This window comes from Crinia signifera, chromosome 6 (assembly GCF_055691185.1).
Source record: "Crinia signifera chromosome 6, ASM5569118v1, whole genome shotgun sequence".
Classification (NCBI taxonomy): domain Eukaryota; kingdom Metazoa; phylum Chordata; class Amphibia; order Anura; family Myobatrachidae; genus Crinia; species Crinia signifera.
This window is the reverse complement of record NC_139222.1, coordinates 187,079,120-187,106,026: the sequence shown is the minus strand read 5'-3', so window position 1 is coordinate 187,106,026 and position 26,907 is coordinate 187,079,120. Positions and strand designations below refer to the sequence as shown.

Below are 26,907 nucleotides of genomic sequence, written 5' to 3'. Positions count from 1 at the left end.
AAAAAAAAAAAAAAAAATTTAAATACCTGGTCTAAGCAAGGTGTGAAAGCAGCATTAGGGAAAGAGGGTGAAGGGCTGGCAGCAGTTGGGGCTTAGCTGGTACAAGGTACAGTTGGGGCAGGGTGGGGTGAGCAGCACTTCACAAAGCTGGAGAAGCACAGTAGTGCGGTGGCATGGCAGCCTCAGGGGTAAGTGCATCAAAGACTAAATGGAATAGAAAGTGACCCTGAAACGCACCGTGTGTACACAGCATTAGAGTTGGGAGGGGACAAGATCTATAAGAACTGTAGAAATTGAAGTATAAATTTGCCCAGTATTTGTGGACTGCTACAATACAAAGTCTTTCCAAACTGTAGATAGCTTAGTCTGTACCACATAGATATAGTAAAGCACAATAATGAAGGTTTAATATTATCTGGATTTTACATTTTTTTCCCTCCTTCAATATACAAAAAAACAATAATGCAAAATTGTTGTAATAAAATATTATATTATCCATTCACAAAGAAAGACAAAATACATTAGATTGGTCTAGAATCATAGAACCCATGCTATGGTTAGAGTCATTGTCTATCATGCAGTTCATTATAGGCTACCATTTTTTATCATCATCTTTCATGGCCTTGACAAGCCAATCTCTCTCGGGTTCTTCTTCGGAGTCACTCATATCACTGTTGTCAGCAGCAAGGAGTCGTGAATAATTAATTTTCTTTGTGTGGGGGAGCTTGGGCTGGACCAGTAAGAATATTAACAGCCACAGTAGCAGAGTCACACAGCACGCTTGGTATAATATGGGCAGGCTGAAACTACTGATAATAAAACCACTTGCAAAGCTGCCTATGCTGGCACCGCAGTCATGTGACAAGCAGTGGAGAACAAGCTGGAGAGATCTCTCTGTTCCTGGTGTGGCAACATTTTCTGCTTGGGAATTAACTGCCCAAAAGAGAACTCCATTGCTGAAGGCACTCAAAAGTTGAATGGGCAACACCGCCCAAGGGGTCCATAAAAAGGAGTAATATAGGAACTGCACTGACAGACAACCAAGGCTGAGTGCTATTGTCCACTTAAATGAAATGGCCTTCAGTAGTTGGTCCCTGAAAAAGTGAAGTACAACTTCAGATAACAGGGCAAGAGAGATAGATGCGCCCATGTAAAGTTCACTGCTTCCGATATCCTGCATCTGCCAAAATAAGAAATTGTGTGCAGTGGACCCAATAGCACCTGTCAAAAAGACAGTGAGAGACAGTAGGATAATCCGACCATCACTTCCAATGAGGCCTAAGGCTTTAATAGTCTTATTGGCATGCTCACTTTTCTTGGAGACATATATAGGATACAAAGGGCTCAGAAGTAGCGTTATGACCATGAAAGCAGAATACCCATAGAAATGGAGGTAGATTTGAGGGATGTCGGCAGTAAGGAAACAGTTGACATTGTCTATCAGGAACACAATGGAACATGACCCGAGGCAAGCTCCCATATAACGCCAAAACCAAACTTTATTGTGCCTGTCCGTGGCATCTACAAAGTCAAGATATTCATACAGACTGTCGTCAGCTGTCCACTCTAATGGTGCAGCAAAAACGGCCCAAACTATTATTATTCCTGAAAGAATCAGAAACGTCATGTGTTCATTATCCAGAAAATGTTCCTGTACAGAATGGATCACGCTCACGTCTCGGACTTTCTTCTGATGAACAGAATGTTTGGTGGCTTTAGGTTCTGGTGACAAAGCAGGAGAACCAGAACCATTCCCTTTAACTTGATGTGCTTGAGCTAATTTTGTACTACTACTGATGCCAACTTTGTCTTGGGCAATCTTTCATTGCTAACTTGTTTAAGTCTTACTTGAGGAGGAGTGAAGGTTCCAGAAGTTGGTGTTGGACTTGAAAGGTGAGCGATTACATCTGTGACATCTGAACGCTCCAAAGTTTTAGAAGTGCTTACTGTTTTCAGAGCAGAGTTTGTCATTGTCACATTGCTGACATTTGTAAACATATTTGTAGCAAGTGTAGTAGTAGTAGTAGTAGTAGTAGTAGTAGTAGTAGTAGTAATAGGTGATTCAGTCATCACAAAGCTTGCATTTAAATCAGGCCCAAACATTTCAAAGTCCAAAGCACCTGGTGTGGGCAGTCTTTCCTTCCAAAGAAGGCTAACATTACAGTACTTGAGTACCACATTCTTTTCTAGGGGTGGAAAAAAAGTGAGGGCTAACCCTGCTCCAGCTGACAAAAACAAAGATGACATAATGAGTAACCTCCTCTTGCTGTTACTCTTCGCCACAAAAGAGCAGAGAGGAGCCCAAAAAACATAGATGATATGTTTTATTCCCACGACAATGCCCACCAGTGGGGGGCTCAGTCCAAGGTATCGGAAGAAGATGGTTAAAAAAGGTATCACACAGAACTTTCCAAAATTATGGAAAAAGTGGAACAAGCTGGCGACAGCCAGGGCCTTGCTGATGTCCCATTGCTTGGTGGCACTCATGTCTTTACCTTGGAATAGCCACTTCCAAAAGACCTGTGAACAAATAAAAGTATAGGGTTAATAAACCACATGACATATCTTTTACAGTTAATAATGCTGTGAATTACATACAATTATCTAAGAGTCAAAATAGTCGTTGTGGTGGTGGTGGTGGGGGACTTCAGTTATTTTTTGCGCATCTGTAGCTCCCACCTGAACAAATAGAAGTTCTTCAAATAGTTTTTGGGTGCCCATCACTTAATGCAGATTTCTGCTAGCACCCTCCTGAGTTGTGGGCAGAAATCCACCTTATGGTTTCTTCATAGAAGCATGCCCAGTAGTTTGCAAGGATTTAGCCACTTTAAGGAGCTAATCCCAATGCTTTTGTGTGCAAGAATATGACACTCACACCCAGAAGCACAAACAATTTAACAGCTCCTCTTCACTCTAGACACGAAGTACAGGTGTAATAAAGCAATGGAATTCCCTCCTCTCCACTCACCCCTTTTCTCTGCTATGCTGATACATCCTCATAAATCTCACTCAGGGCCAGATGTATCAAGCTTCAAAACTGATAAAATGGAGAGTTATAAACAGTCAGCCAATCAGCTCCTACCTGCCATGTCACAGGCTGGGTTTGAAAAATAACAGGTAGGAGCTGATTGGCTGGCTGTTTATCACTCTCTATTTTATCACTTTTTGAAGCTTGATACATCTTGCCCTCAGTACGTGAGTGAGCTGCCAGGTCCGTGCAAATCTGCTAATATCGGGTGTTTTTTTTAATGCAGAAAATGTGTCTTAGTTGCTGTGCACTGTGACTAAGATGCACCAAGAGACTGTGCTGATTCATTTGATATACAGTATGACATTTGTAAATGTGTGACTGACACTGTATATGGAGCAGAACAGAACCTGGATTGAGCACTTAAGGTGCCCATACATGGTGCGATAATCACACCCGTTATGGGCTGGATCACATCGCAACGCATGCGTTTTGCATGTGATGCGATCAGAAGGCAGTACAAAAAGTATGTGCAGCACATACTTTTTGTACTGTGCGATGAGATATCCGCAAAAGCACCGTGTATGGGCACCTTACACTACAGATTCAGAGACTCAGTCGCACAGATATACAAGTGTAAAATGTAAATGTGCGTGCTAATCGCATTGTGTTGCTGTTGTGTTAATGTATGAATTTGTTCTTCTAGTAAATTGGCAGGATCATACATAATGCTTTGTAGAAATTGTTTTTAAGGTGTGTGAATGTTTGCTCTTCACATCAGGACATTACTTCCTGGTGTGATAATGAGCCAAAACAACTAGGTAGAAACCTTTACCTTTCAAGCCATATTTGTTACATTTAACACCATTTGAATGCAAAATACCATTTTAGAACAATACATAACAGTGAAAATATACTGTATATTCTTAAACTTTGGCACAAAAAGACTAAAAGAAAGCTGTCGGATTAAAAATCAAGTGACCACAATGTCTGAAAAAAAAAAACACATTAAGTAATTAATTTTAAAACTAGCTTACATAAGAGACAGCAATTATTTTTTTTAACCAAAAAAGCCTTACAACCCGAGATCCCCACACCTTGTTCCCACATTCTTACGTTTCAGACTATGGAATTGTTTTAACTCTGTGAGTGCGCTGCAAGTATGAAGGATATGCCTTGTCGCTGGACAGACTTTGTGTCTCCCTACAACAATGTATGTGCGGAGAGAGAGAGTGAGAAAGAATGAATATGTAGGCTAATACATTATAACAAGTTGAGCAAGTTTTTCTAGGGAAAGACTGCAATGTAGATAAATAGAACTGAACTAGTCCAGCTACCTAGAGACCACCATTGTTAAACTTGGGCGTATGTCAATTTTTGTGCTGTACAGTATACACATACATACTACATATAGTATGTGGAAAAAAAAAGACCTTAATCTAGCTTTGTGCATGACTAGATATACTGGTGGTGTAAAGACATTGCATCCGATCGCACAAGTGTATGGGGTACATATATGTATGGGGTGGTATAATTTCTAGATTGAGTAACCAGTGTTTAAAATTCCAGTTTTGTGTATTTAGTGCTAATTGTATCAGTAACTTTACTATCTAAGTGTTGCACAAGCCCTTACATGTGTAGCTTTCAAAGATGGATGCACAGTTTAAAAGCGGTCAGTGATACCACGTGGACATAAGTCACTCGCAACACATTCATGTCTAACCTTGTTGTACTATACTCCCTTCACATCATGTTTATTCATTTTTTTCATCATACTTATTAGAATAGAAATACTAATTTTCAATAAACATTACCTCAGGAAATTAAAAGCAGACCGGAAGCATTACCTTGAACATGTAGATAGAAAACAGTTTTATTCAGTGCTCGAAGTGGGCCGGTATACAATGGTATGACATACCGGCACTTCGAGCACTGAACTCCCCCCCCCCCCCTTCCCTCTCTGCAGCAGAGATGGAGATTCCGCGGCCATTCACTGCAGCACACAGGCAACGGTGTAGCTGCTGTCACCTGGCGATAGGGAAAGGTGGGGATATGACAGAGTGGGCCAGGGTTCATTGTGCCCCCCGATGTCATTTATTTATTTAAGCTCCATCGTGGCCATCCACCCGCCCACCGAGAGAATGGCAGAGAGGTGACAGCAAAGAGTGCAGAGCGGTGAACTGCCCGTGCCCAGCAGTCTTCAGCGGGTTGAGGCTATTTGAAATCTTGCACCGTATTGCGAGACCACTGATTGGCTGACATTCTTCCTGCGCTAGATTTCAAATAGCCGCAACCCGCTCTGAAGACTGCCGGGCACGGGCCGTTCACCACTCTGCCGGCTGTCACCTCAATGCCATTCTCTCGGTGGGTGGGTGGGCGGCCGCAACGGAGCTTAAATAAATGACCGCGCACAATGCACCCTGACCCCCGGCCCAGCCTGTCATCTCCCCACCTTTTGCTATCGCCGGATGCCAGTCTCCTGTGTGCTGCAGTGAATGGCTGCGGAATCTCCTCCATCTCTGCTGCAGTGAGGGGAGAAAAAAAAATCATCAGGGGATCCCAGCCACACTACTCAAGGCATATTATGCACATTGACCCCCGGCCCAGCCTGTCATCTGCCCACCCTATCCCAATTGCTGGGTGCCAGCAGCTTCAATCTGCCAGGTGGACAGGCAACCCCGGCGCTTCCACTTTGGCGGCTGTCACCGTGAGAATAAACCCCCATGGCAATGAGCATGTAATACCGCATAGTAACAAGCAGGAAAACCTCTTGACAACCAGCATGTAATCCCCCATGGTAACAAGAATGGAACCCTCTTGGCACCGGGCATGAAGCCCCTGACATCAAGCATGAAGTCCCTGGCATTGTGAAATAAACTCCTAGCAATAAGCATGTGGGTAAGTGGCACTTACGTGGCATATTATGTAATGGGCATCACGGTGTGTGCCATAATGTATAATGGGCATTATCGTGTGTGGCAACATGTGTAAATGGTATTATAGTGTGTCGATTCATGTGTAATGGGCATTACGGTGCGTTGCGTCATGTCATGTGTAATGGGAATTACGTTGTGTTGCGTCATGTGTAATGGGCATTACAGTGTGTGGTATAATATGTAATGGGCATTACTGTGTGTTACATCATGTGTAATGGGCATACCGTTGTGTGGTATAATGTATAATGGGAATTACGGTGTGTTGCGTCATGTGTAATGGGCATTACAATGTGTGGTATAATATGTAATGGGCATTCCTTTGTGTAGTATAATGTGTAATGGGCATTATGGTGTGTGGCGTTATGTTTAATGGGCATTACAGTGTGTGGCATCATGTGCACCGGGTATTATGGTATGTGGCATACCCCTATTGTGATGAAGCCACTCCTTTAGCTTTGTGTGACACCCCCCCCCCCCCCCCCCCCCACTTCAAAATTACCACTTCGACCACTGGTTTTATTGCGAAAACTGAAAATGTGACAATTCCAGGGTTAAGGCTTTAACACGGTCTTTAACAATTAGGACATGATTATAATGTAAGTTTTAATACCTTGTATCATGATAAGACATCATGATATTAAAACTGTTACATTATAATTATGTACCTAATCATTGATGTCCTATAAGAACACTCTAACACACTTGATATAAATGTATTACATAGTAAGTTATCACAATGCAGGAGCATCATTATGACAACATGTAAAACGCAGCATTGATTGAGAATAGTCTGCAACACCGCATGGACGACTAGCGTGCGGCACTGCATTAGACTAGAGTGCGACACTGCATGTCCTGCGTGAGACACTGCATGTAAAAGCTGGACACACACACTATAAGATTACTTGACTGGTTGGAATGGAAATCTGGTAATTTCTGGGAGCAAATGACAATTAACTGTTTGCTCCCAAGAATGGAAACCAGACAAAACTGGTCATTCCGACAAATTGGTTAAATACATTTATGCAAATTACTGTTTTTGTAAATTTTCCCGTTTTTGGGAGCAAATGGCTGATTATAATTTGTTCCCAGACATTACCCAATTTTTGTTACAACCATCCAGAATGACTGGTTGGAACGAAACACATGCAACACAGCATACGAGACTAGCACACAAAATAGCACTTGAGACTAGCGTGCGATACGCAGCATGTGAGAGTAGTGCGTGACATAGCATGTGAGAGTAGTGCGTGACATACAGCATGTGAGAGTAGTGCGTGACATACAGCATGTGAGAGTAGTGCGTGACATACAGCATGTGAGACTAGTGCGTGACATACAGCATGTGAGACTAGTGCGTGACATACAGCATGTGAGACTAGTGCGTGACACAGCATGTGACACTAGTGCGTGACACAGCATGTGAGACTAGTGCGTGACACAGCATGTGAGACTAGTGCGTGACATACTGCATGTGAGACTAGTGCGTGACATACAGCATGTGAGACTAGTGCGTGACACACAGCATGTGACACTCCATGCGAGACTAGCGTGTGACACCCCATTCGAGACTAGCATGCGAGACCGCATGCGAGACTGGCAAGCGACACTGCATGCGAGACTAGCATGTGACAACCCATTCGAGACTAGCATGCGACACCGCATGCGAGACTAGCAAGCGACACTGCATGCGAGACTAGCATGTGACAGTCTATGTGAGACTAGCGTGTTACACTCCATGTGAGACTAGCGTGTGACACTCCATGTGAGACTAGCGTGTGACACTCCATGTGAGACTAGCGTGTGACACCCCATTCGAGACTAGCATGCGACACCGCATGCGAGACTGGCAAGCGACACTGCATGTGAGACTAGCATGTGACACCCCATTCGAGCTGACTAGCATGCGACACCGCATGCGAGACTAGCAAGCGACACTGCATGCGAGACTAGCATGTGACAGTCTATGTGAGACTAGCGTGTTACACTCTATGTGAGACTAGTGTGTGACACTCCATGTGAGACCAGCGTGTGACACTGCACGACTGTGATAAAAGAATAGCAGGTGATGCAGCTGGGTTGATGGGGTTTACAGTACATCCTGATAAAGCAGGAGCCACTATGACCCCATATAGGACAACATTCTATATGGGAATGAAGTGTGATGAGCTGGGTGCCTGAGCGTTATGTATGACAGACTGACCTGCTGTCGGTGGTCTCATGCAGTATTCCCCTCCTCCCTGGAGGATGCGGGCTTACTGGGGAGGGTCTTTCGGACTCCTGACCCTACACATCTCAGGACAGGACGTGGTTACACCTGCTGCTGCTCGCCCCGCCCACCTCCTCACCTGCCCGAGGAGGGGGGGGACACGTCACCTAGCCTGCCGTGCGCTGATCCTTCTCTAACCACGCCCACCAGCAGGTGTCGCTCTGCACCTGACACAAGATGGATGAGGAGACTGTCACTAGGATACGGGGGCGCTTCTCAGGGACCATAGAGCTAAGAACCAAATAGGCAAGCACAGTGCTACATTGCAAAGGCTGCCGCCATCTAGTGTACATATGGCTAACTGCAAAGCCACATTGATTGCGGTATCATTATTGCACCAGTCAGTCCGTGCTACTGAAGGTCTTTTCCCAATTTATACAAGGCGGAACGAAGGAAGTTTCTACGCTGCACTCTTTATCAGTAAGCAGTGCTTTGAATAGAAGAGAGGTATGTACTTTGTTGTGTAATGTCCATTATGGCATCTTACAAATAAATTAAGAATAACAAATGTTAAATGATACACCTGAGAGAGGCTGTGATAATAAAGAGGGGAGGGGGGAGGGAATCTACATTACTCCAGAGCATATTAACGCATGGGGTTGCACACAACAAAGGCAAAGTGAGGATAGGAAAACACTTCAGTTCACAATAAAGATTTAGGCCACACTTGCCTACTTTTTTCAGCATACATCCCAACATGACCCATTCCAGAAGGGACACAAAGCTCTGTTCCTGGACAGCCTTCATAATATTTGACTGCCATCCAGGGGCGTAACTAGCAACTTCTGGGCCCCATAGCAAAATCAAAACCGGGCCCCCACCCTCCTTCCCAATCATCAATACAATGCCCCTCAGACAGGGGAGAGCGAGTGATTAGATGGAGGGGAAGGGGATGAATGTGTGTGTGTGTGTGTGTGTGTATATAAGAGAGATAGAGATAGAAAAAGGTGAGGTGAGACTGGTAGGTGGGAAGGGAGCAGGAGAGAGAGACAGACAGAGAGAAGAGACATGGTGGGATGGGGGAGAAAAAGAGGGGGGGAGCACGCCGCACGGGATGGCGTCGCCGATACTGACTGTCCTTCCTGAATTACTTAGAAAAACAGGGTGCAAGGGATTGCCCACTGGGCCAAGGGCCCGGGCCCCATAGCAGTTGCATCCCCTGCACCCTCCCTAGTTACGCCACTGCTGCCATCACCTGTTTTGAACAGGTTAAGTGATGAGAAAGGTGTTTCACCACAGGTGAAACACCTTTCCTCCTGGAGAGGGTCATGTTGGGAGGTATGGTTTTAGGCAGTCATAGGGTTTGTTTCGGTTGATAGACCATAAACAGTCAATAGGTCAACATAGGGAAAAGGTGGACATGCAATAGGTCGACACATGAAAAGGTCAATGTGAGTTATACACATTTCTATAATTATTTTGGACTTTTACATATTATTCCATGCAAGTGGATTATACCCCTTTCACATTACAGCTAAAACACGGTATATTGCCGATTTAAATGGCTTTACCATTTCATATTTCATATTACCATTTCAATACCGTTTTTGTATCATTCACATTCAACCCATTTCACCCATAGAAAACAGTGGATGTCATTTTAAAGGGTGTGGATTGTTTTATCAACCATACTTAGGTCGACATGGGGTTTTTCACTGTTTTTTTGACCCGAATGTTGACACAGTCAACATGGACACAGTTGTAAGTGAAACGCAGCCGCTCGCTTCGCTCGCAATGCTTCGGGCACACTATTTTATTCTCCCACCATACCCTAGTGCAGGCATTCCCAACCACGGTCCTCAAGGCACACCAACAGTGCAGGTTTTGTAGATATCCAGGCTTGAGCACAGGTGACTTAATTAGCATCTGAGGGATTCTGATTCAACCATCTGTGCTGAAGCCTGGATATCACTAAAACCTGCACTGTTGGTGTGCCTTGAGGACCATGGTTGGGAATGCCTGCACTAGTGGATGGTAGGGCATGAAATACCATCTGTCGGCTCAAAAAACAGTGAAAAAACCCATTTAGACCTAACGCATGTGTCGACCTAAACCCATGTCGACCTAGACACCTGTCGGCCTAGACTCATGTTGACCTTCTGCAATGTTGACCTATCTTATTCGAATCACGGCACCCCTAGGCCAAAAAAGTGTATACATATTATATTTTGTTTTGTCTGTAAATAATTGAACATACATTATTTGAATTGGTCCTGGACTACCAACCCGTGGCACCCCTGCAAGTGTCCCGAGGCACCCCAGGGAGCCACGGCACACAGTTTGGGAACCGCTGCCCTAGACACCTGTCGACCTTCCAGCATGTTGACCCTTCAAATTAACTACAGCATGGGATGGGCTCGCATATCATTTGTAAATGTGATCAGTGTGTATGCATTATATTATTTGTCAGTGCAAAGGAAACCGTTGATGACATTGCATAGTTTGCTGTGTCATCTAATGTGTACCCAGCTTTACACTAGCCCCATGTTGGCTGCAAAAGATCAGGCTGAAACAGACGTCCCATCTCTGTCCATGCGTTGTGAATGAGCATGGATGTCGGACGATACGCTTTTGCTTTGCAGACAACCTGAACTAGGACATTAGGGTACAAACATCCCAGCCTGCATCACTGCTAACACAGAATAGCAAGTTGTGTAGACCTGGATTTCAGATAAAACTTGCCTGCTAATAATTTGTGTGCAGATTCTCAGATACAGTAACTGTTATTCATTAAGCCAGCTCTCATGCGCATTTACTCCTGATCCTGACTGACCTGAAAACCAGCGTCACTGGATTAAATAATTATTCATAGCACTGCTGCTGTGCTCCATGTGTTCTTACCTACCTGCTATTTCATGCTCACTAAGGGCCTGATTCTGGTTGACTCGCTAAGCAGTAGTATTTCTCTGCTTAGCGAGCCATGTAATGCCACCCGCCAGGTGTGCGAATGCCTGTCCCCCACCGCCCAGGGAATATACCCGCCGCACTGCGAAAGGATTCATCCATTTGCAGGGTAGCGTGCGGGGCCGAATTCATTCAATGGTCGCTGACTTAGAATTGCTGCGTCCAGGTCCGCCTGCATTCACATGTGTGGGTACATTTTCGTGGGTACGCCCAGGAATTTCAGGGAGTGCTTCACCATCGGTCCCCCAGACGCTAATCAGAATCAGGCCCTAGGCCACATGCAAACTTCTCCTCACATGCCTCTTCTTGATCACAAACTCCTAGTCCTTCTTTTAGTTTGTATGTATAACAGTGATGGATAAACTCCTTTAGTAGACCTGTTGGCTTGGCTGGTAATTTTACAATATCGCACTTTTGTATTTATTGGTTTTTACAAGTATGTTTATTTGGATCAGCACAGTACATGGCATCAGAAAGAGAATGCAAAACAAAAGGATACAAAGACAAACAATCTTACAGCAAGTGTACAATGATGATGACATAAGCAATATTTGCACACCCATTTTGGGGTAATGTGTTTGGGATGAAAAAAAGGGGATGGAGTATGGCTGGAACAGTCAGCCAAAAAGGAGGAAGAAGAGGGGGGAAATGAAGTGACTGGAGAATATGTATCAAAGGTGGACAGCCAGGGGCCCCAGGCCTTGTTATAGAAATGTTAAAGGATACTCAGGCCCTACTAATAATTGAATGAAAGGTGTGGTGGGGTGGCTGTTGCTTCCAGTCAGCTGCTAAGAGAATGTACCTGATTTGTTTATTTTGCTGGTAAGTGGCAGTGTGGATGCCCAGAAGTAGTAGAAAAAAAAATAGGTTGCAGAGGGATCAGAACTTGTAGAATTATACCAATCAAATTTTCATCCAAAAACCAGTAAGCTTTGGTTACCTCCACCAGATGAGCAAAACCGTGCACGCCAATTTGCAGCCACGCTAACATCTATCGGAGGGGACCAAGGGCCAGATTCAGACCTGTTCGCTAGACTTCATATACTCACAGCCTATCAAACAGGTCAGCGCTGCCCTAACAAACTCCAATCGCCCCACCCCCCCCGCACCACCTCCATCCCCTCACTAGCATGCGAGCGGATGTGTATGAGAACATATCCCCTTGTATGCGGCCAAAAGGGAGAGAAATCATTTGCTAGTCTGTGACTTTTATTTCTGTCGCAGATCGCCTAATATGGGGTGGATACCGACGTCTTGTGATGTCGGGCGCCTGCCCCAAGCCTCTCATAAGTTGGGCGTTCCCTGTTGCCGCCCCCTGTCAGTGCGACAGGCCATGTTCCAGGAAGTGGCAGCTTCTGCAGGCCCTCCCCCCAAGCTGTCCCAACATGCCTGCATTGTCCAGACTGCTACCAAAAAAACAGTCGATCTCCGTCTCCAAACGGTCAGTTGCTACCACCCGCAGTCACGTTGTCACCATCCACCTTCCAAATGCGGATTTTCCACAAGGTTACCTAGACGACCCATAAAAATATCCTAGTCATCCAAAACTTTTCCAGAGGAGCATTAAACGACTACCACGTGGCATCATGACATCACACGGACCTGCTTACACTCCCAAAGTTCCTGATGTTATTTGATAGGGTAAAAAAAATTTGGACACACAAAATGGTTTCCCCCACTGTATGCGGGCAGTTGGCTTACGTTAAGTGTGACAAATGTATTAAGCCTACTTCCAAAAGACCCAGAGCCTGATTCTGATTCATATGCAATGCTGATATTTATGGAACTGAGCATTTATCAGTAAACTGTGCACATGCAAGGTGTTCTAGCGATGCCACCAGCCGCAAAAATATAGTGCTATGGATTGTTTAAAGGAGGAGAGACTCCAAATAGTATCTTGCCTAGGGCCCCATGATGTCTGGGCTGCGAGTGTTCGGAGCCCAGCGAGCAGGTAAACGCCTTCCGCCGCTCCCCCCCCCCCCCCCCCCCCTGCACACGGGGAAAAGCACTCCCCATCGAATGATTTTCCCCCCTGCCGCAGCGCTGCATAAGGAGGGCACTGCTGACATCAGTGGCCCTCCCTTCCAATGGCAGAGCCAGAAAACCCTGACATTCTGCCCCAAATGCCCAGCCATCTGTCAGTCTTTTTGCAGTTAAAGTGCTCACGCACGCGCTGATCTCCGGTATTTGTTGAGTTGTGATTTTTGGAGATCTGCAATGGTCTTTTTATTAGGCCCCATGGCTGGTTCCCTGTTTTCAATGTATTTTTGTACCATATTGTTGGTGTCTGTATTCCCTTTCACCTTCTTTCTCCCCTTCCCCCCCCCCAAAAAAAAACAAACAAACAAACAAAACACTTGCATTACATCATGTTGTTGAAGCCTATTAGGAATGGAAGATATTAAGTGACTATTTTTGGCAATTGAGAATTGTTTTCTTTTATGTTGTACATAAAATAACAGGAAAATATCTGTATTTGTGAAAAGTTGTAATAAATCTTTTTATCCCTTATCTGCAAGTTAAAAACCATTCTCCCATTAATACAACACCTCTATGTACCTATCTCACAATATTTAAACCCATGATAGAGATTTTTAGCGAAATTTGCTTGAAAACTGACATGTTTGGCTTAATTATACTAATGGGTACTTGTTTCCTAGAACGGTCACACCGATTTTGATCGGGTCGGAAAAATTGCGTCGATCGCATCACATGCGACCAAATCGCATGCAATGGGACCAACGCGATGGACCCGATTTTTACATTGATTCAAATGTGAATAGGGTCCCTGGGACCCTATTTTACATTGGATTCAATGTAAAATTGTCCCCAGATCCCAATTTTAACCCCCTGATGGCTCAAATGCCCCCATTGTGAATGGCACCCCACGATTGACGCCAACCCGAAGCGTAGCGAGCGGCGGCGGTACGCGTCCTCCGACCTTTTCATACCCCTACTATCCACGTCGGCGTGGAGTTGAGAATATAAAGTGTGGCGAGCCACCGAGCCCGAAGCGTGGTGAGCGCACGCGCATAATTTCACAGGTATACGCGTCCCCTCGCGGGGCTCGCCACGCTTCGGGCTCGGTGGCTCGCTGCGCTCGCCACACTTTATATTCTTAACTCCACGCCGACGTGGATAGTAGGGGTATGAAAAGGTCGGAGCACGCGTACCACCGCCCCTCGCAGGCTCGCCACGCTTCGGGTTGGCGTTAATCGTGGGGTGCCGTTCACAATGGGGGGGGGGGCATTAATTCATAGCCATGACGGGGACATATACAATGAGAAATGGCCCATACTGGGCCATTTCCCATTGTTTGCTATGTAAAATGTTGTTAATCGCGTCCATCGCAGACCGACGCGATCAACGCGATTGCAATGTTAAAAATATTTTAACATTGAACCCTATGACAAAATCGCGTCCGTCGCGTGCCATGTTAGTGCATGCGACCGACGCGATCAATGCGATTTTGCCTTTGCCAGCAAAATGGACCTGATTTCAAAGGAAATCGGGTCCATCGCGTTAGTCGTGTACCTTAACTTAAGGTACACGATTACTTACGATTGTGGCCGTTCTAGGAAACAAGTACCTACTAATTAAATCCCTCCAATGCCAGACTATTCATTAGTTATCTTAAAATAAATATTTCCCCCACTCTTCAACTCCGCAGAAATTGTGGAAAATAAATGCACGTTTGGAATTGAATTGCCAATGTCATCTGCAGTGCAATTTCATCATGAGAACAGCTGTCATGATCCAACAAACACCTAAATGATTAGATTCCCATGTATGACACTTTTCTATTAGCACGTTGTGGTGATTATCATTTCCTTGATGCTGTCATACTTTTGTAAATCAAAATAAAGTAAAAATAAAACCAAAATCCTGTGCTGTAATGGAATGTTTGGGTTTTCTATTGGGAAAATAAACTATTAAGTGACTCTTTTGGCAATTGAGCTTACAGCAGAACTATCTGTGCTGAAATGTTCTAGCTAAAAATAAGATGTTTGCTTGTGATTTGTGATTCTAGAACTGGATTTAAAAAGGGACCCAATGTTGAACTTGATCCGGTTGATAGATCTACACAGTGTCTTGATAGATAGTAAACAGATCTAAAGGTTCACAAGAAAAAGGTTCACAAGCAAAGGTTTGACAGGATCAAATGTCCACATAAAAAAAGGTAGACACATGACAAGGTCGACATGAGTTTTTTATGTTTTTTTTTTTTTTTTAACTGGCTAGTTCTTACTTGAATATGCAGAGTGTAGCGAGGCACCAAGCCCAAAGCATGGTGAGCGAAGAGAGACATGAGAGGGATTCAGTATTGAATCCCGGCGTTCAGAATCCCGACAGCCGAAATGCCGACAAGGCTCGCCACGCAGCGGGCCCGGTGCCTCGCTACGCTCGGCACACTAATTTATTCTCCCTCCAGGGGTGTCGTGGACACCCACGGAGGGAGAATGTGTCGGCATTTCGGCGGTCGGGATTCCGGCGTCGGGATTCTGAACGCCGGGATCCCGACCGCCGGGATTGTAACTGCATCCCCATGAGAGGATGTAAGTAACACTAATTGGGGTTTCATGTAGACAGTTGTCGACAGTTGTTATTGACAGGCAAAATATTCGAAAACTCATGTCGTCTTTTTTCACGTCCTTTTGACCCAGTCGACACATTGACTGTCTATTTAATATGCCACACCCATGTTGAATACAACCTTAATAAATGCCAAGCAGGTTTGAACTGTATTTAGATCTTCCAAACCTACTATTGTTAACGAATTTAACCCAAGGTTTGAAAACTCTTACATACATTTAGCAAATGCAGATTGATAAGTGTTTCCATGGTTACGGCATTTATAAATGCATAGGAGTGTTTTTTTTTTTTACTTTGTAAAATGTTTAGACATGCGTGCCCATGCTTATTGTATATGTCACGCCCAAACAGACAAGGTTTAGCTGCGTAAAATGGCTAAACCTGTCTAAAGTACTGCTTTGGGTACTAAGTTAGTGACAATTGCTTCTCACCCCTAAGGGTAACGGGTATCTAAATGGAGCAACAAATGAATTGTTCTTTTTTGCGCCACCTAGTGGTCGCCACAGGGGAAAACAACTGATTTGCGTCATTGGTGTATATCTGATGAAATGCTTTCCAAATGTCTTTCAGCACGGTCGGGGGGAAATTTAATAGGATGAGAGATTTGATAAGAAATCTCCAGTTGTTTTTTTTTCTAAGCGGCAATCATTTACACGGCAAAACCAGTTTGATTTTGACGTTTAAATGATTGCTGCTTTAAAAGCACTGGAGATTTCTTACCAAATCTCTCTCTTTCTGAATCTCTCATCCTATTAAATTTCACCCTCAATATCCAAAGTGTACTGCAATCAGATATTGTAATATGCTGGCAAATTACAGGAAACTTGTGTTAGTGTTGCTTGCATCATCCACAAATTAGTCTTTATCATCCAAAATTTATTTTTTACAGCAGTTTCATTTCAATAAATAAATGTCTAATATTTCACTTATAAAAAGCAGAAATGATTTAGATATTCCTAAGAAGAAAATGTTTTACAGGCTATGTACAGAGGAGGTATGCCCTCTAGGTGTTATGGAACTAAATGTCCCAGCAAGTTACACCACAGGTTTCCTACCTTGGGCTTACAGTATATTAATTTGGAGTTTCCAGTGTAAGTTTGCAGTAGTTATACAAAAAATATTGTGGTATTGTACAGTGTAATCCAGTCTGTAATAATAGTGAATGGTAGTTAGTACATGGCCAGTCTTCATGTGGCCTCACGTCACTGAATGATCCCTGCAAATGTGTTAATGGGCAAGAGTAGTGACTTTGTCATATATATACTCAGTCCCCCGTCTTCCCTCCCTTCTGAATGGGCACGTGATGCCCGCAACTTCTGTAGGCTGTAACCGGGCTCCTGGCATGGGGTTACCTCAAAGCTGAAACAAAAATAGTTATAGGTTATTTGTTGAAATTTGATTGTATGAATTACATCCAATGCCAGACAGAGATAAAATGTTTTGTGTTGTTTGTCAATGTTAGAAATGTTTGTGTCATTATCCATGCAATACCACTACTCCACTGTGAGCCTGCTTTGGTCTGTGTAGTCTGTGAGGATCAGTGGATGCAGTAACTACCAATAACTTCCTAATTGAAGGGGACAATCCTATTCCATGCAAAGCATGTGATGTGCAGTTGCCGTGGCGTTTAAATACTGGTAACTGCATCTGAAATCATCCCCACTTTGCACAAGAAGGTTTGTTGCCACCTCGCAGCCTTCTGAGGTTGCAAATAAAACAGCAAATATTCCTGTATTTATTCCAGTGTTAGCTATTGGCTAGAAAAGAGTAAATATATCCTGTTACACCCCCCCCCCGCGCGCTTTGGTGCGTGCTGGTCAGCGGTATTCAATTGTTTCTGCCAACGGGTGCACCATTATAATTTCAGCTCACTACCCCAGGGGGTAATGACATGAACGAAAAGTCACTGTTTGAGCACTCAAATGGTACTTTTTGTACCACGCCCATTAGTTTGGTTTGTTTTAGCTATTATGCATGGCTAAACCCAATCATATTGAGCATGGTATGCATGAAAAAAAAAACTATTGAATATCATCTTGTGATCTTTGGTCACTTTAAATGGGAGATTGTGCATGATATACAATTGAATACCACCCTAGGTTTCTGTGTACTTCATGTTTTTTTTCTGCAGTTTGCAGTCACATCACAGCAGGCAGAAGAATAGCGCCGTATTCAAGATGTCAATGCCAGAATACCAACAGCCAACATCTCGATCAGTGGGTGGGTTAGGTTTAGGCACTAGTGAAAGGGAATTGGCATTAGGCTGTGGGGACCCAACAGAATGCATTGCATATCCCACAACTGGGGACCTCAATAAGAGCATTTTGGATCTGTCGTAAAGCATGTATATTGCCTAATCTGGGTACACACTAAACGATAATAGCAGATTTCAATGGGTCAGAACGAAAAACAAACTTGATATTATCTAGTGTGTATGCATTATGTCACTGCCAAAGTGTGTGTATGTCCTCCCGCCCACATTGCGGAATGTTTGTATCACACATTAGAGCTAAGGATGAGCCACAATTTTTGATATTGTCAGATGGCTACAGTAAGAGATTAAAATAAAAATGGTACTTGTTTCCTAGCACGGCCACAACGATCTTGATCTGGGGCATCGCAGGTAAAAAAATCGCGTCGGTCGCATCACATGCGGGCTAAAAAATCGCATACGATGCACCCGACGCGATGCCCGCGATTTCCCATAGGGAACAATGTAAAATGCCTCAATTTAACCAAATCAACATAGAGAACAATGTTAAATGGGCCAGAGACCCCAAAACCCCCCCCTGACCAGTGAAATGGTCCCCCAAAAATAGTTAACGCCACCCCACGATCAACGTGAACCCGAAACGTGGCGCGTGGCGGCGGTACGCGTCCTCCGACCTTTTCATACCCCCACTATCCACGTCGGCGTGGAGTTGAGAATAGATAGTGTGGCGCGCGCAGCGAGCGGACGCGGATACCTTCACCGGTAAACGCGTCCCTTCGCGGGCTTCACAGGTATCCGCGTCCCCTCGCGGGGCACGCTGCGCTCGCCACGCTTCGGGATCGGTGGCTCGCTGCGCTCGCCACACTAGCTATTCTCAACTCCACGCCGACGTGGATAGTGGGGGTATGAAAAGGTCGGATGACGCGTACCGCCGCCTCTCGCGGGCTCGCTGCGCTCGCCACGCTTCGGGTTGACGTTGATCGTGGGGTGGCGTTAACTATTTTTGGGGGGCCATTTCACTGGTCAGGGGTTTTTTTTGGGGTCTCTGGCCCATTTAACATTGTTCCCTATGTTGATTTGGTTAAATTGAGGCATTTTACATTGTTCCCTATGGGAAATCGCGGGCATCGCGTCGGTACCATCTTATGCTTTTTTTGGCCACATACGATGCGACCGACGCGATTTTGACTTTTTCAATGCATTTCAATGGGAAATCGCAAGCATCGCGTCGGTCGCATCGTAGACCATTAAAAATTACCCGCGATGCCCGCGATTGTGGCCGTGCTAGGAAACAAGTACCATAAAAATATTATTATATGAAGGTTAATTTTAATATACTTTAGTTTAGCCAGATAACCTTGTTCAACTATTACTCTGGAAGATTCTTTGGTACTTGTTTCCTAGCACGGCGCCCATCGCATACCATCGCATGCCTTAATTAGTGGTATGCGATGGGACCCGATTTTCGGGTCCTAAGAGCCGCACTGTACAATTTTTAAAATGGCATGCGATGCGATTTCTAATTGTACAGGCACCCTCATGGGTGATTACTATGTTAAATGCACCCCCATTGTTAACGCCACCCCCACTATCAACGCCAACCCGAAGCGTGGCGAGCAGCGGCGGTACGTGTCCTCCGACCTTTTCATACCCCCACTATCCACGTTGGCGTGGAGTTGATTTTATACATGTGAAGTTATTCCCTGCGCTCTCCGTGCTTCGGGCTCGCTGCGCTCGCCACACTATATAAAATAAACTCCACGCCGACGTGGATAGTGGGGGTATAAAAAGGTCGGAGGATGCGTACCACCGCCCATCGCGGGCTTTCTCCGCTCAACACGCTTCAGGTTGGCGTTGATAGTGGGGGTGGCGTTAACAATGGGGGTGCATATAACATAGTAATCACCCATCAGGGTGCTTGTACAATTAAATCATCGTTTTGATTGCATTGATTTGATCGCCCATTAAAATCATGGGCGCTGTGCTAGGAAACAAGTACCAATTCTTTTTTATGATTCCAACAGGGCAATCCAATGAAGGGGATAGAAAACTTTCCGGCACAAGGCAATGTGCAGTATATGCAGTAACCTAAAATCATGTATGCGTTTACACAGGTTTAAGGTAGTGGGATGTTTTCACCTGCATTGCTCTTATATACATAGAAGAATAAGGGTAGGACCTCAGTAATCCACCTGTGGATAATACTAGTCATTTAAACGGTCCTGTCCTGGACCTGCCAGTGATTTTTATTCCCTAGGTATTATTGTGTGGATAACTTTACAAGTGGCACAAAAACTGTCCAAACCTACAACCTAACATGGAAGGCCTTTGGGGAGACTTTCACAATTATTGCAGTCAGGGAGAAAAAAAACTGTTCATTAAAGAGTTAATATCCTCATACATTTTCCACCAATACCTACCTGGATACGTTAGTGTATATCCTGCGGCTGTCCTTGTCCAGCTGTAGGCTCAAGGTCCTGAGATCCAGGCTCCTCATCTGGATGCTAGATGCTTTCAGCTCATTCACTTTGCACTGCACATAACAGAACAATGCCAGATTTATACCTGATGCTTTATAAAATTGCCCAACATGTATTCCCAAATCTGTGTCCAGAGATTGGAACTGAGTGACAGACGGTAATTCTTGGCTATAGATTGATTTGATGTTCATGCCATATGAAATTCACCAAGCTATCTGTAAAGCTTTGCTGTCTTGCAGATACAGTACATAGAAGTGTAGTGTAGAAAAGAGCCAAAAGAGTTCCATCTATAATGAATGTTGGTGTGTCTTTTGTATTAAAATAATTATTTGTTTGATCTAATTATTTGAAAAGATCTAAAATCCGCATTATATAATACACAGTTTTGTCCTATCAATACAATAGGCTTATCTCTGTATGTATAACCCACATCTGTCTCTCCCCTACGCTCTAAGCCACACACAGTACTTTCCTGGTGAGTTATGTGTAGCACTTGCACCATGTTATTCTTCCCCGATTTTGCTTTTCTGTTTTATTATTGTATTTAGCCTTCAGTACTGTCCATACAGTTAAAGTTAGATCCACAGTAACATATAAAGTGGGGCTTTGACACCCCCCCCCACACACACATTCATATAATCTGAATCCATAGCTATAAGGTTTCTTTCTGCGGTACTCTTTACCTAGAACAGCGCCCATCGCGACCATCGATGCACTAAAAAACGGGTGCGATGCGATGGCCGCGATTTCCCATAGGGATCAATGTTAAAAGTGAGATTGGACGCGATTTTAGTGTTCAATGCCTCAGTGCCCGCGATTTTTCCATAGGAAACAATGTTAAATGGGCCACAGAGCCCAAATAGTCACCCTAAAGTCTGAAATGGCCCCCACAATTGTTAACGCCACCCCACGATCGTCAACCCGAAGCGTGGCGAGCGGTGGCGATACGCGTCCTCCGACCTTTTCATACCCCCACTATCCATGTCGGCGTGGAGTTGAGAATAGAATAGTGTGGCGAGCCACCGAGCCCGAAGCGTGGCGAGCCCCGCGAGGGGACGCGGATACCTCACAGGTATCCGCGTCCCCTCGCGGGGCTCGCTGCGCTCGCCACGCTTCGGGCTCGGTGGCTCGCTGCGCTCGCCACACTATTCTATTCTCAACTCCACGCCGACGTGGATAGTGGGGGTATGAAAAGGTCAGAGGACGCGTACCACCGCCCCTCGCGGGCTCGCTGCGCTCGCCACGCTTCGGGTTCACGTTGATCGTGGGGTGGCGTTAAAAATTGTGGGGGCCATTTAAGACTTCAGGGGGACTATTAGGGCTCTGTGGCCCATTTAACATTGTTTCCTATGTAAAAATCGCGGGCATTGAGGCATTTAACACTAAAATCGCGTCCAATCTCACTTTTAACATTTATCCCTATGGTATGGAAGCATGTGATCAGCTGACACTTCCAGTTTATGTTGTAATAATTTAAATGAAGAAAATTGTGTTCAAAACATGTCACGTGTATTTTAAATTAAAATTCTGAGGCTTATTGAACAAACACTCACTGATGCTGAGCGGCCAGAGGACGACTTTGTCATCTCATCAATGTAGACATTCAAACACACCAGGTCTGTAAGAAATTCGGATTGTAATGAGATCTGCATATTTCAGCATTCGCACATCATTGTTCTGGAAAAAGATCCATACCTTCTGTCTCTTTATTAGGTATTGTTTTAATTGTGGCTCCTGAAGTTCTCAGCACAAGAGATCCTTCTTGCTCACGGTTACTCGCTAATGCCTTGGAAAAATGATACATAAATATTTTAATCTTTTACTAGCTGTAAAGATATTTATACAATTTTTTTTCTAAGTAATACAATATTTATGGGCTTAGGTAAATTGTGTTCATATACAATTGGCACTGGCATCCATGTAACAATACCTTCTTATAATGCACCTGGATCCCTGCACCACGGAAATCCGTCACCGTCTTCTTTTTGTTCAGGGTGTGCACTGAATAAAATAAGGTTTATTGATCTATTGCTCAAAGAAGAAGAATGATAAATATATAGCACTGGATGTTAGAAGAGGTGACTATAGCAAAGATGAGGCTGCTTTCTGGAGATGGGCAGCACTCTTGGTAATTGACTCCCAGGAGTATATTTACTATGGGTTTATAAAAGTGGAGATTCTAGCTATTATCTTCTGATGCTAGAACGATAAATACATAAAAAATAGAATGATTGGTTGCTATGGGTTACATATCTACTTCTATAAACCAACACCTTAGAAAATGCTATCAGGGTGACCGCTAAAGGTCGACAGTGACAAGGTCAATGCCTAAGAATGGTTGACATACACTACGTTGACATTGACAGAAGGTCTAGACAAGCAACAGGTCAACATGAACATGGACACAGCAAAAGTTTGACAAGAGTTGTTTTTTTTTTTTACCGACTTGTTCTTTATGATCCAATTGGGCATAGAGTTAGATTATAATCGTGTGCCCAAAGCATGGTGAGTGCAGTGAGTCATGCAACGGGAAGCAACACACTTATACAGTGTCTATGTCAACATAGACACCAACAACTGTGAAACCCTGTGTCAACTTTTTCCTGTGTCGACCTTCTGTCAAATTCGACCTAGTGTATGTTGACCATTCTTAGGTGTTGAGGTAATCACTGTCGACCATATATACTGTACCACAACCTTAGTAAATATACCCGCCATTGTTTATGATCAATGAGCTTTACCAAGCATTCCTTTAACTATATATGGTAAAGTTTGGGTTAAAGCTCTAGTTGCAATGAAAGGTAGGGGTAAATTTACTAAAGCTTCTAAAAATGTAAAAGTTGATGTCCATAGCAACCAATCAATATAATAGACATAGGGGGGGTATTCAATGCAGGGTCACAAATGTCGGGATGGCCGGACAGCAGTGACCCTGTCCCATTCTCGGCCAGCTCAACACTGATTTGGCAGGCGGGATTCAATATCCCACCTGCCGAGGTCCGAAAAGGGGGCATGGCTGTGAGAAGCGAACATAAATCTTCGCGCTGCGTCCGGCAGCTTGTCAATACCTGACCGTCTTCGGCCGAAGTCGGGCACGTTCTGCCGAGATCCCTGTTCAATGCTGTTGGGGAAGACAGCATTGAATAGGGCCCTGCCGCTATTTCTCCCATTGGAAATAGCGGCGAGAGATTGAATACCCTCATAATCTAATTGATTGCTCTGGGCAACATCATCTCTCTTCGTTTTTAATAACTAGTAAATTTACCCCATAGTAACAGAAAAGTCCTTTCTGACACTCAAAGTTACTTACGCTTTGTAAACGTGCAATCTTGCATCTCAACTTTGAGCTCAGTTAAGAACACATCTTCAACTGGCTGTAGAGTCAGGTCTCTGAAGTGGACCTTAAAGAGGGAAGGAGAATGATTTGATTTTCACAGTGCATTACGCATTCCTATGTGGAAGCAATATTTGGGCTGGTTTGTCCCGGTTATTAGGTCTGGAAAGGTGGCATGTCTTTATGGAAATGTGGGTATGGTTTGGTTGAATGGTGAACATTGGAGGATTTAGTTGTGGTGTTCTTTTTTATGTTTTTTTTTTTTTTAAATGTTTGGAGGCATACATTGAGCTTCAGCACAATACAGTATGTAGTAAGGTAGTGTATTGGTGTTTCTTGCAAGACTAGAAGGGTAACTGCATAAACCTGCCTACTATCACATTTAGGGGTTATTCAGCATGGGTTGCTTATTGGAGAAATCACAGTGGGCCGCGGGCAGAAAGCCGATGCCCAGATAAAAAAGAATAAACATGTGCAAATTTACGAATGCATTGCAGATCCTTATCCCTGCGCAGATACATTTGCAAATCCCGGAACCACAAACAGTCTTTGCCCTCTGAGCTAAGGTGAGTAGGTCTGAGGCTGACCCTAATCTGTGGCTGAGACAGGCTGAAAGTGGTCAGTGCCTATGTCAAAAATGCCTGGGCAAGCCTGTGTTTCTTCAGCCACATTTAGAAAATGCCATGTTTCTGCAACAAAACGCTGGCTTCCTGGCACTCAAACTGTGACTGCTTTGCGTTTACTATCTGTTCACATTTTCAATCACTAATTTCAGATGCGGAATGTGCACGCTGCGCATGTGTAAACATTCTATAATCGCTTCCAAATTCTCTAATTAGAGATCTATGCTGTGTAACCCATAAGACCACCTGCTTGGTCAGAACTGTACAATAGAAGATTTTCCTATTGTATTAGCTGGTCAGTGGCTCTTCTGGAACCACCTAGGGTATCAATACTAGGCCAGTAAAAGGCCATTTCCTTTTAAAATAGTTAATAATTTGCAATAAGTAGGACTTTAGTAGTGAACAGGTGCAGTATTATGAAGCCAGCAAAAACTTCCCCTTATCTCGGCAGATTGAATTTGTGTGGCCAGGGACCATATCTGACACAGGTGGATAGGGCAAGATAAAATTGAAAAATACTTTTTAGGTTTAGCTCAATGTAAAATGTAATTTATTGGTAAAATGATGCTTTATAAAATACTAGAAGCTAGTGCTGCCTAGGTTGGTTGGTCGGTCTGTATGTCTCTCCCCCTACTCTTTCTATCGTCAGCATTTCACGCTATTTCTTTGCCTCCCCTAACTTCCACACATCTTTATCCAACATAAGCGGGGTACACCGCATATGATGTGCACTGCAAACCATGTGATATGGTTAACCATTTCCCTTGAACTCCCGGTCATACAATATAGTGTATACACACTGTTCAATCTTCCAGGAGTATGCTGTCGTTGACCTATCCCTACTGTATATTGAGCTGCATTTATGGACAAAAGAAGATTTCCTCACTGACCCAATGGAGTGCCCATATTTATTTATTTATTTACAGTTTCTTACAGTATATAGCGCAGCAGATTCCATTGTGCTTTACAATTGTAGACCGTGATAAAACAAACTGGGTAACAGACAGACAGACATGGAGGCAGGAAGGCCCTGCTGCAAGCTTATCTATAGGCTTACACACTATATGATGTGAACAATTTATCATTAAGAATAGCCTCATAAAAATAAGTTGTTTATATCACATAGTGATTACTTTTTGACTTTACTACTTAACTTTTGTGACATATTCATGTTTCTGTATGTGCCCTGCGCATCCCTATGTGCTTTAGATGTGTGTTATGCCAGAGCTCACTGGATATAACATCAATGACACCAGTGGGAGGAGTCAGAGTACAGACCAACATGATGACATAATTTGTATCCCTCTATAAATAGAGATTATGTTGATAAGCAGTTTTCCTTCCCCAGTTATGTGGACTGGACATTCTCTGCAATCATGGTTTCTGCAACTTTAACGCTTTGAGTGCCAAGTGAATTTGTCAAAATAGGTTTGAAAATTTCCAAGAAAACATCTTTATTCATCATAATGACCTGTCATGTTTACCATATACATTGGGCAGTATTCAATGTGAATACTGGCGACGTGCAGCGAATCCTGTTTAGGATTCGCTGCACATTCGCCGCTGCTCGCTGCGTTCCGGAGCCTCGCCGGCTCCGGTATTCAACGAGTCAGGGGCTCGCTGCCCCTGACCGGCGAATTTGAGCTCCTGCGGCGGACGCCGCAGGGAGCCTGAGGACAGCGGCAGGCAGGGAGATGGAAGTCTCCCTGCCTGCCCCAGAATGTTTGTGGGGGGGAGGTGGGCTCCCCGGGTGCCAGGCAGCACAGGCTGCCCCCCGGGGGTGCCAGCAGGGGACTGGGTATATTCACTACACCCGATCATGCATATGTAATGATCGGGTGAAGTGAATATATGAATATCTAATGAGCGGCTCGGCTCCGGCCCCCTGCTGGCTGGTCTGTGTAAAAAAAAATATCTTTTTTTTTTTTAAATTAAATATATATTCATGTGCTTACAGCACATGAATAAAAATAGCATGCCCCTCCTTTATTTTAAAAGTTCACCTTCCACTTCACCATAAAAAGATAGCGATTGCTACTCGGTGAATCATGGTGAAAAAAACCTTCAAATGTATTCGCCATCTGGTCATTGAATAGGGTGATTCACCGTTTTAGTCAGAAATTCGCCTTACAGCACAAAATCGCCATAAAAACCTGGCGAATCAGCCTCATTGAATACCGCCCATAGTGTGAAAAAGTATCGCATACAATGGATTCAAATGAAGTCTTTGGTCTTTATTTTGTATAGCAGGTCATACCAGATCAATTCCACAGGCAAGTGTAGTTACAGATGCAGAATACAGGTAATAACAGCATAATACAGACTCTTCCAAATGCTCCAGTTGTCCCTATCGTAGCCCCACACCCCGGCCTATCGCTTGGGCAGCTAATCCATCTGCAAGAGCATTTACACTCTGCCCTGGATCTCACTTATATATTTGAGATAACAGGTGCTGCTGATTGCAGAACCTAGCTTCTGCTAAACCTGCTCTGGATCCTCCACATTAGTCTCATGTGGAGAGATGCTGTCTCTGCCACAATAGGATTATTATTATTTTTTTTACACAACATTTTTTATTTGAATTTATA

At 44.1% G+C, this 26,907-nt stretch overlaps 2 protein-coding genes and 1 long non-coding RNA gene across 10 annotated transcripts in view; 1 reads left to right on the top strand and 2 right to left on the bottom strand.

Moving 5' to 3' along the window:
* Positions 1-421: 421 nt before the first annotated feature.
* MFSD6L (major facilitator superfamily domain containing 6 like) lies at positions 422-8,396 on the bottom strand. The gene is given in 3 exon segments (XM_083148417.1): positions 422-1,801; positions 1,804-2,520; positions 8,108-8,396. Coding segments are annotated over 2 exon segments (1,893 nt in total). The 5' UTR covers positions 2,488-2,520; positions 8,108-8,396; the 3' UTR covers positions 422-592.
* Positions 8,161-26,907, top strand: part of LOC146008759 (uncharacterized) — a 31,352-nt gene continuing 12,605 nt past the window's right edge. The window contains exon 1 of the long non-coding RNA XR_014444561.1: positions 8,161-8,620. This is a non-coding gene — a long non-coding RNA (uncharacterized LOC146008759). The remainder of the gene's footprint in view (positions 8,621-26,907) is intronic.
* PIK3R6 (phosphoinositide-3-kinase regulatory subunit 6) overlaps positions 16,436-26,907 on the bottom strand; it is a 77,364-nt gene continuing 66,892 nt past the window's right edge. For 7 of the 8 annotated variants that reach the window (XM_083148410.1, XM_083148415.1, XM_083148408.1 and 4 more), the window contains 6 exons: positions 23,673-23,763; positions 22,293-22,363; positions 22,058-22,148; positions 21,916-21,980; positions 20,303-20,415; positions 16,436-17,029 (listed from right to left, as the gene is read on the bottom strand). In XM_083148410.1, coding sequence (XP_083004536.1) covers positions 16,873-17,029; positions 20,303-20,415; positions 21,916-21,980; positions 22,058-22,148; positions 22,293-22,363; positions 23,673-23,763 — 588 coding nt within the window. In that variant the 3' untranslated portion in view covers positions 16,436-16,872. Of the gene's footprint in view, positions 17,030-17,715; positions 17,909-20,302; positions 20,416-21,915; positions 21,981-22,057; positions 22,149-22,292; positions 22,364-23,672; positions 23,764-26,907 lie in introns of those variants that run through there. The other variant, XM_083148416.1, reaches the window with a different exon arrangement.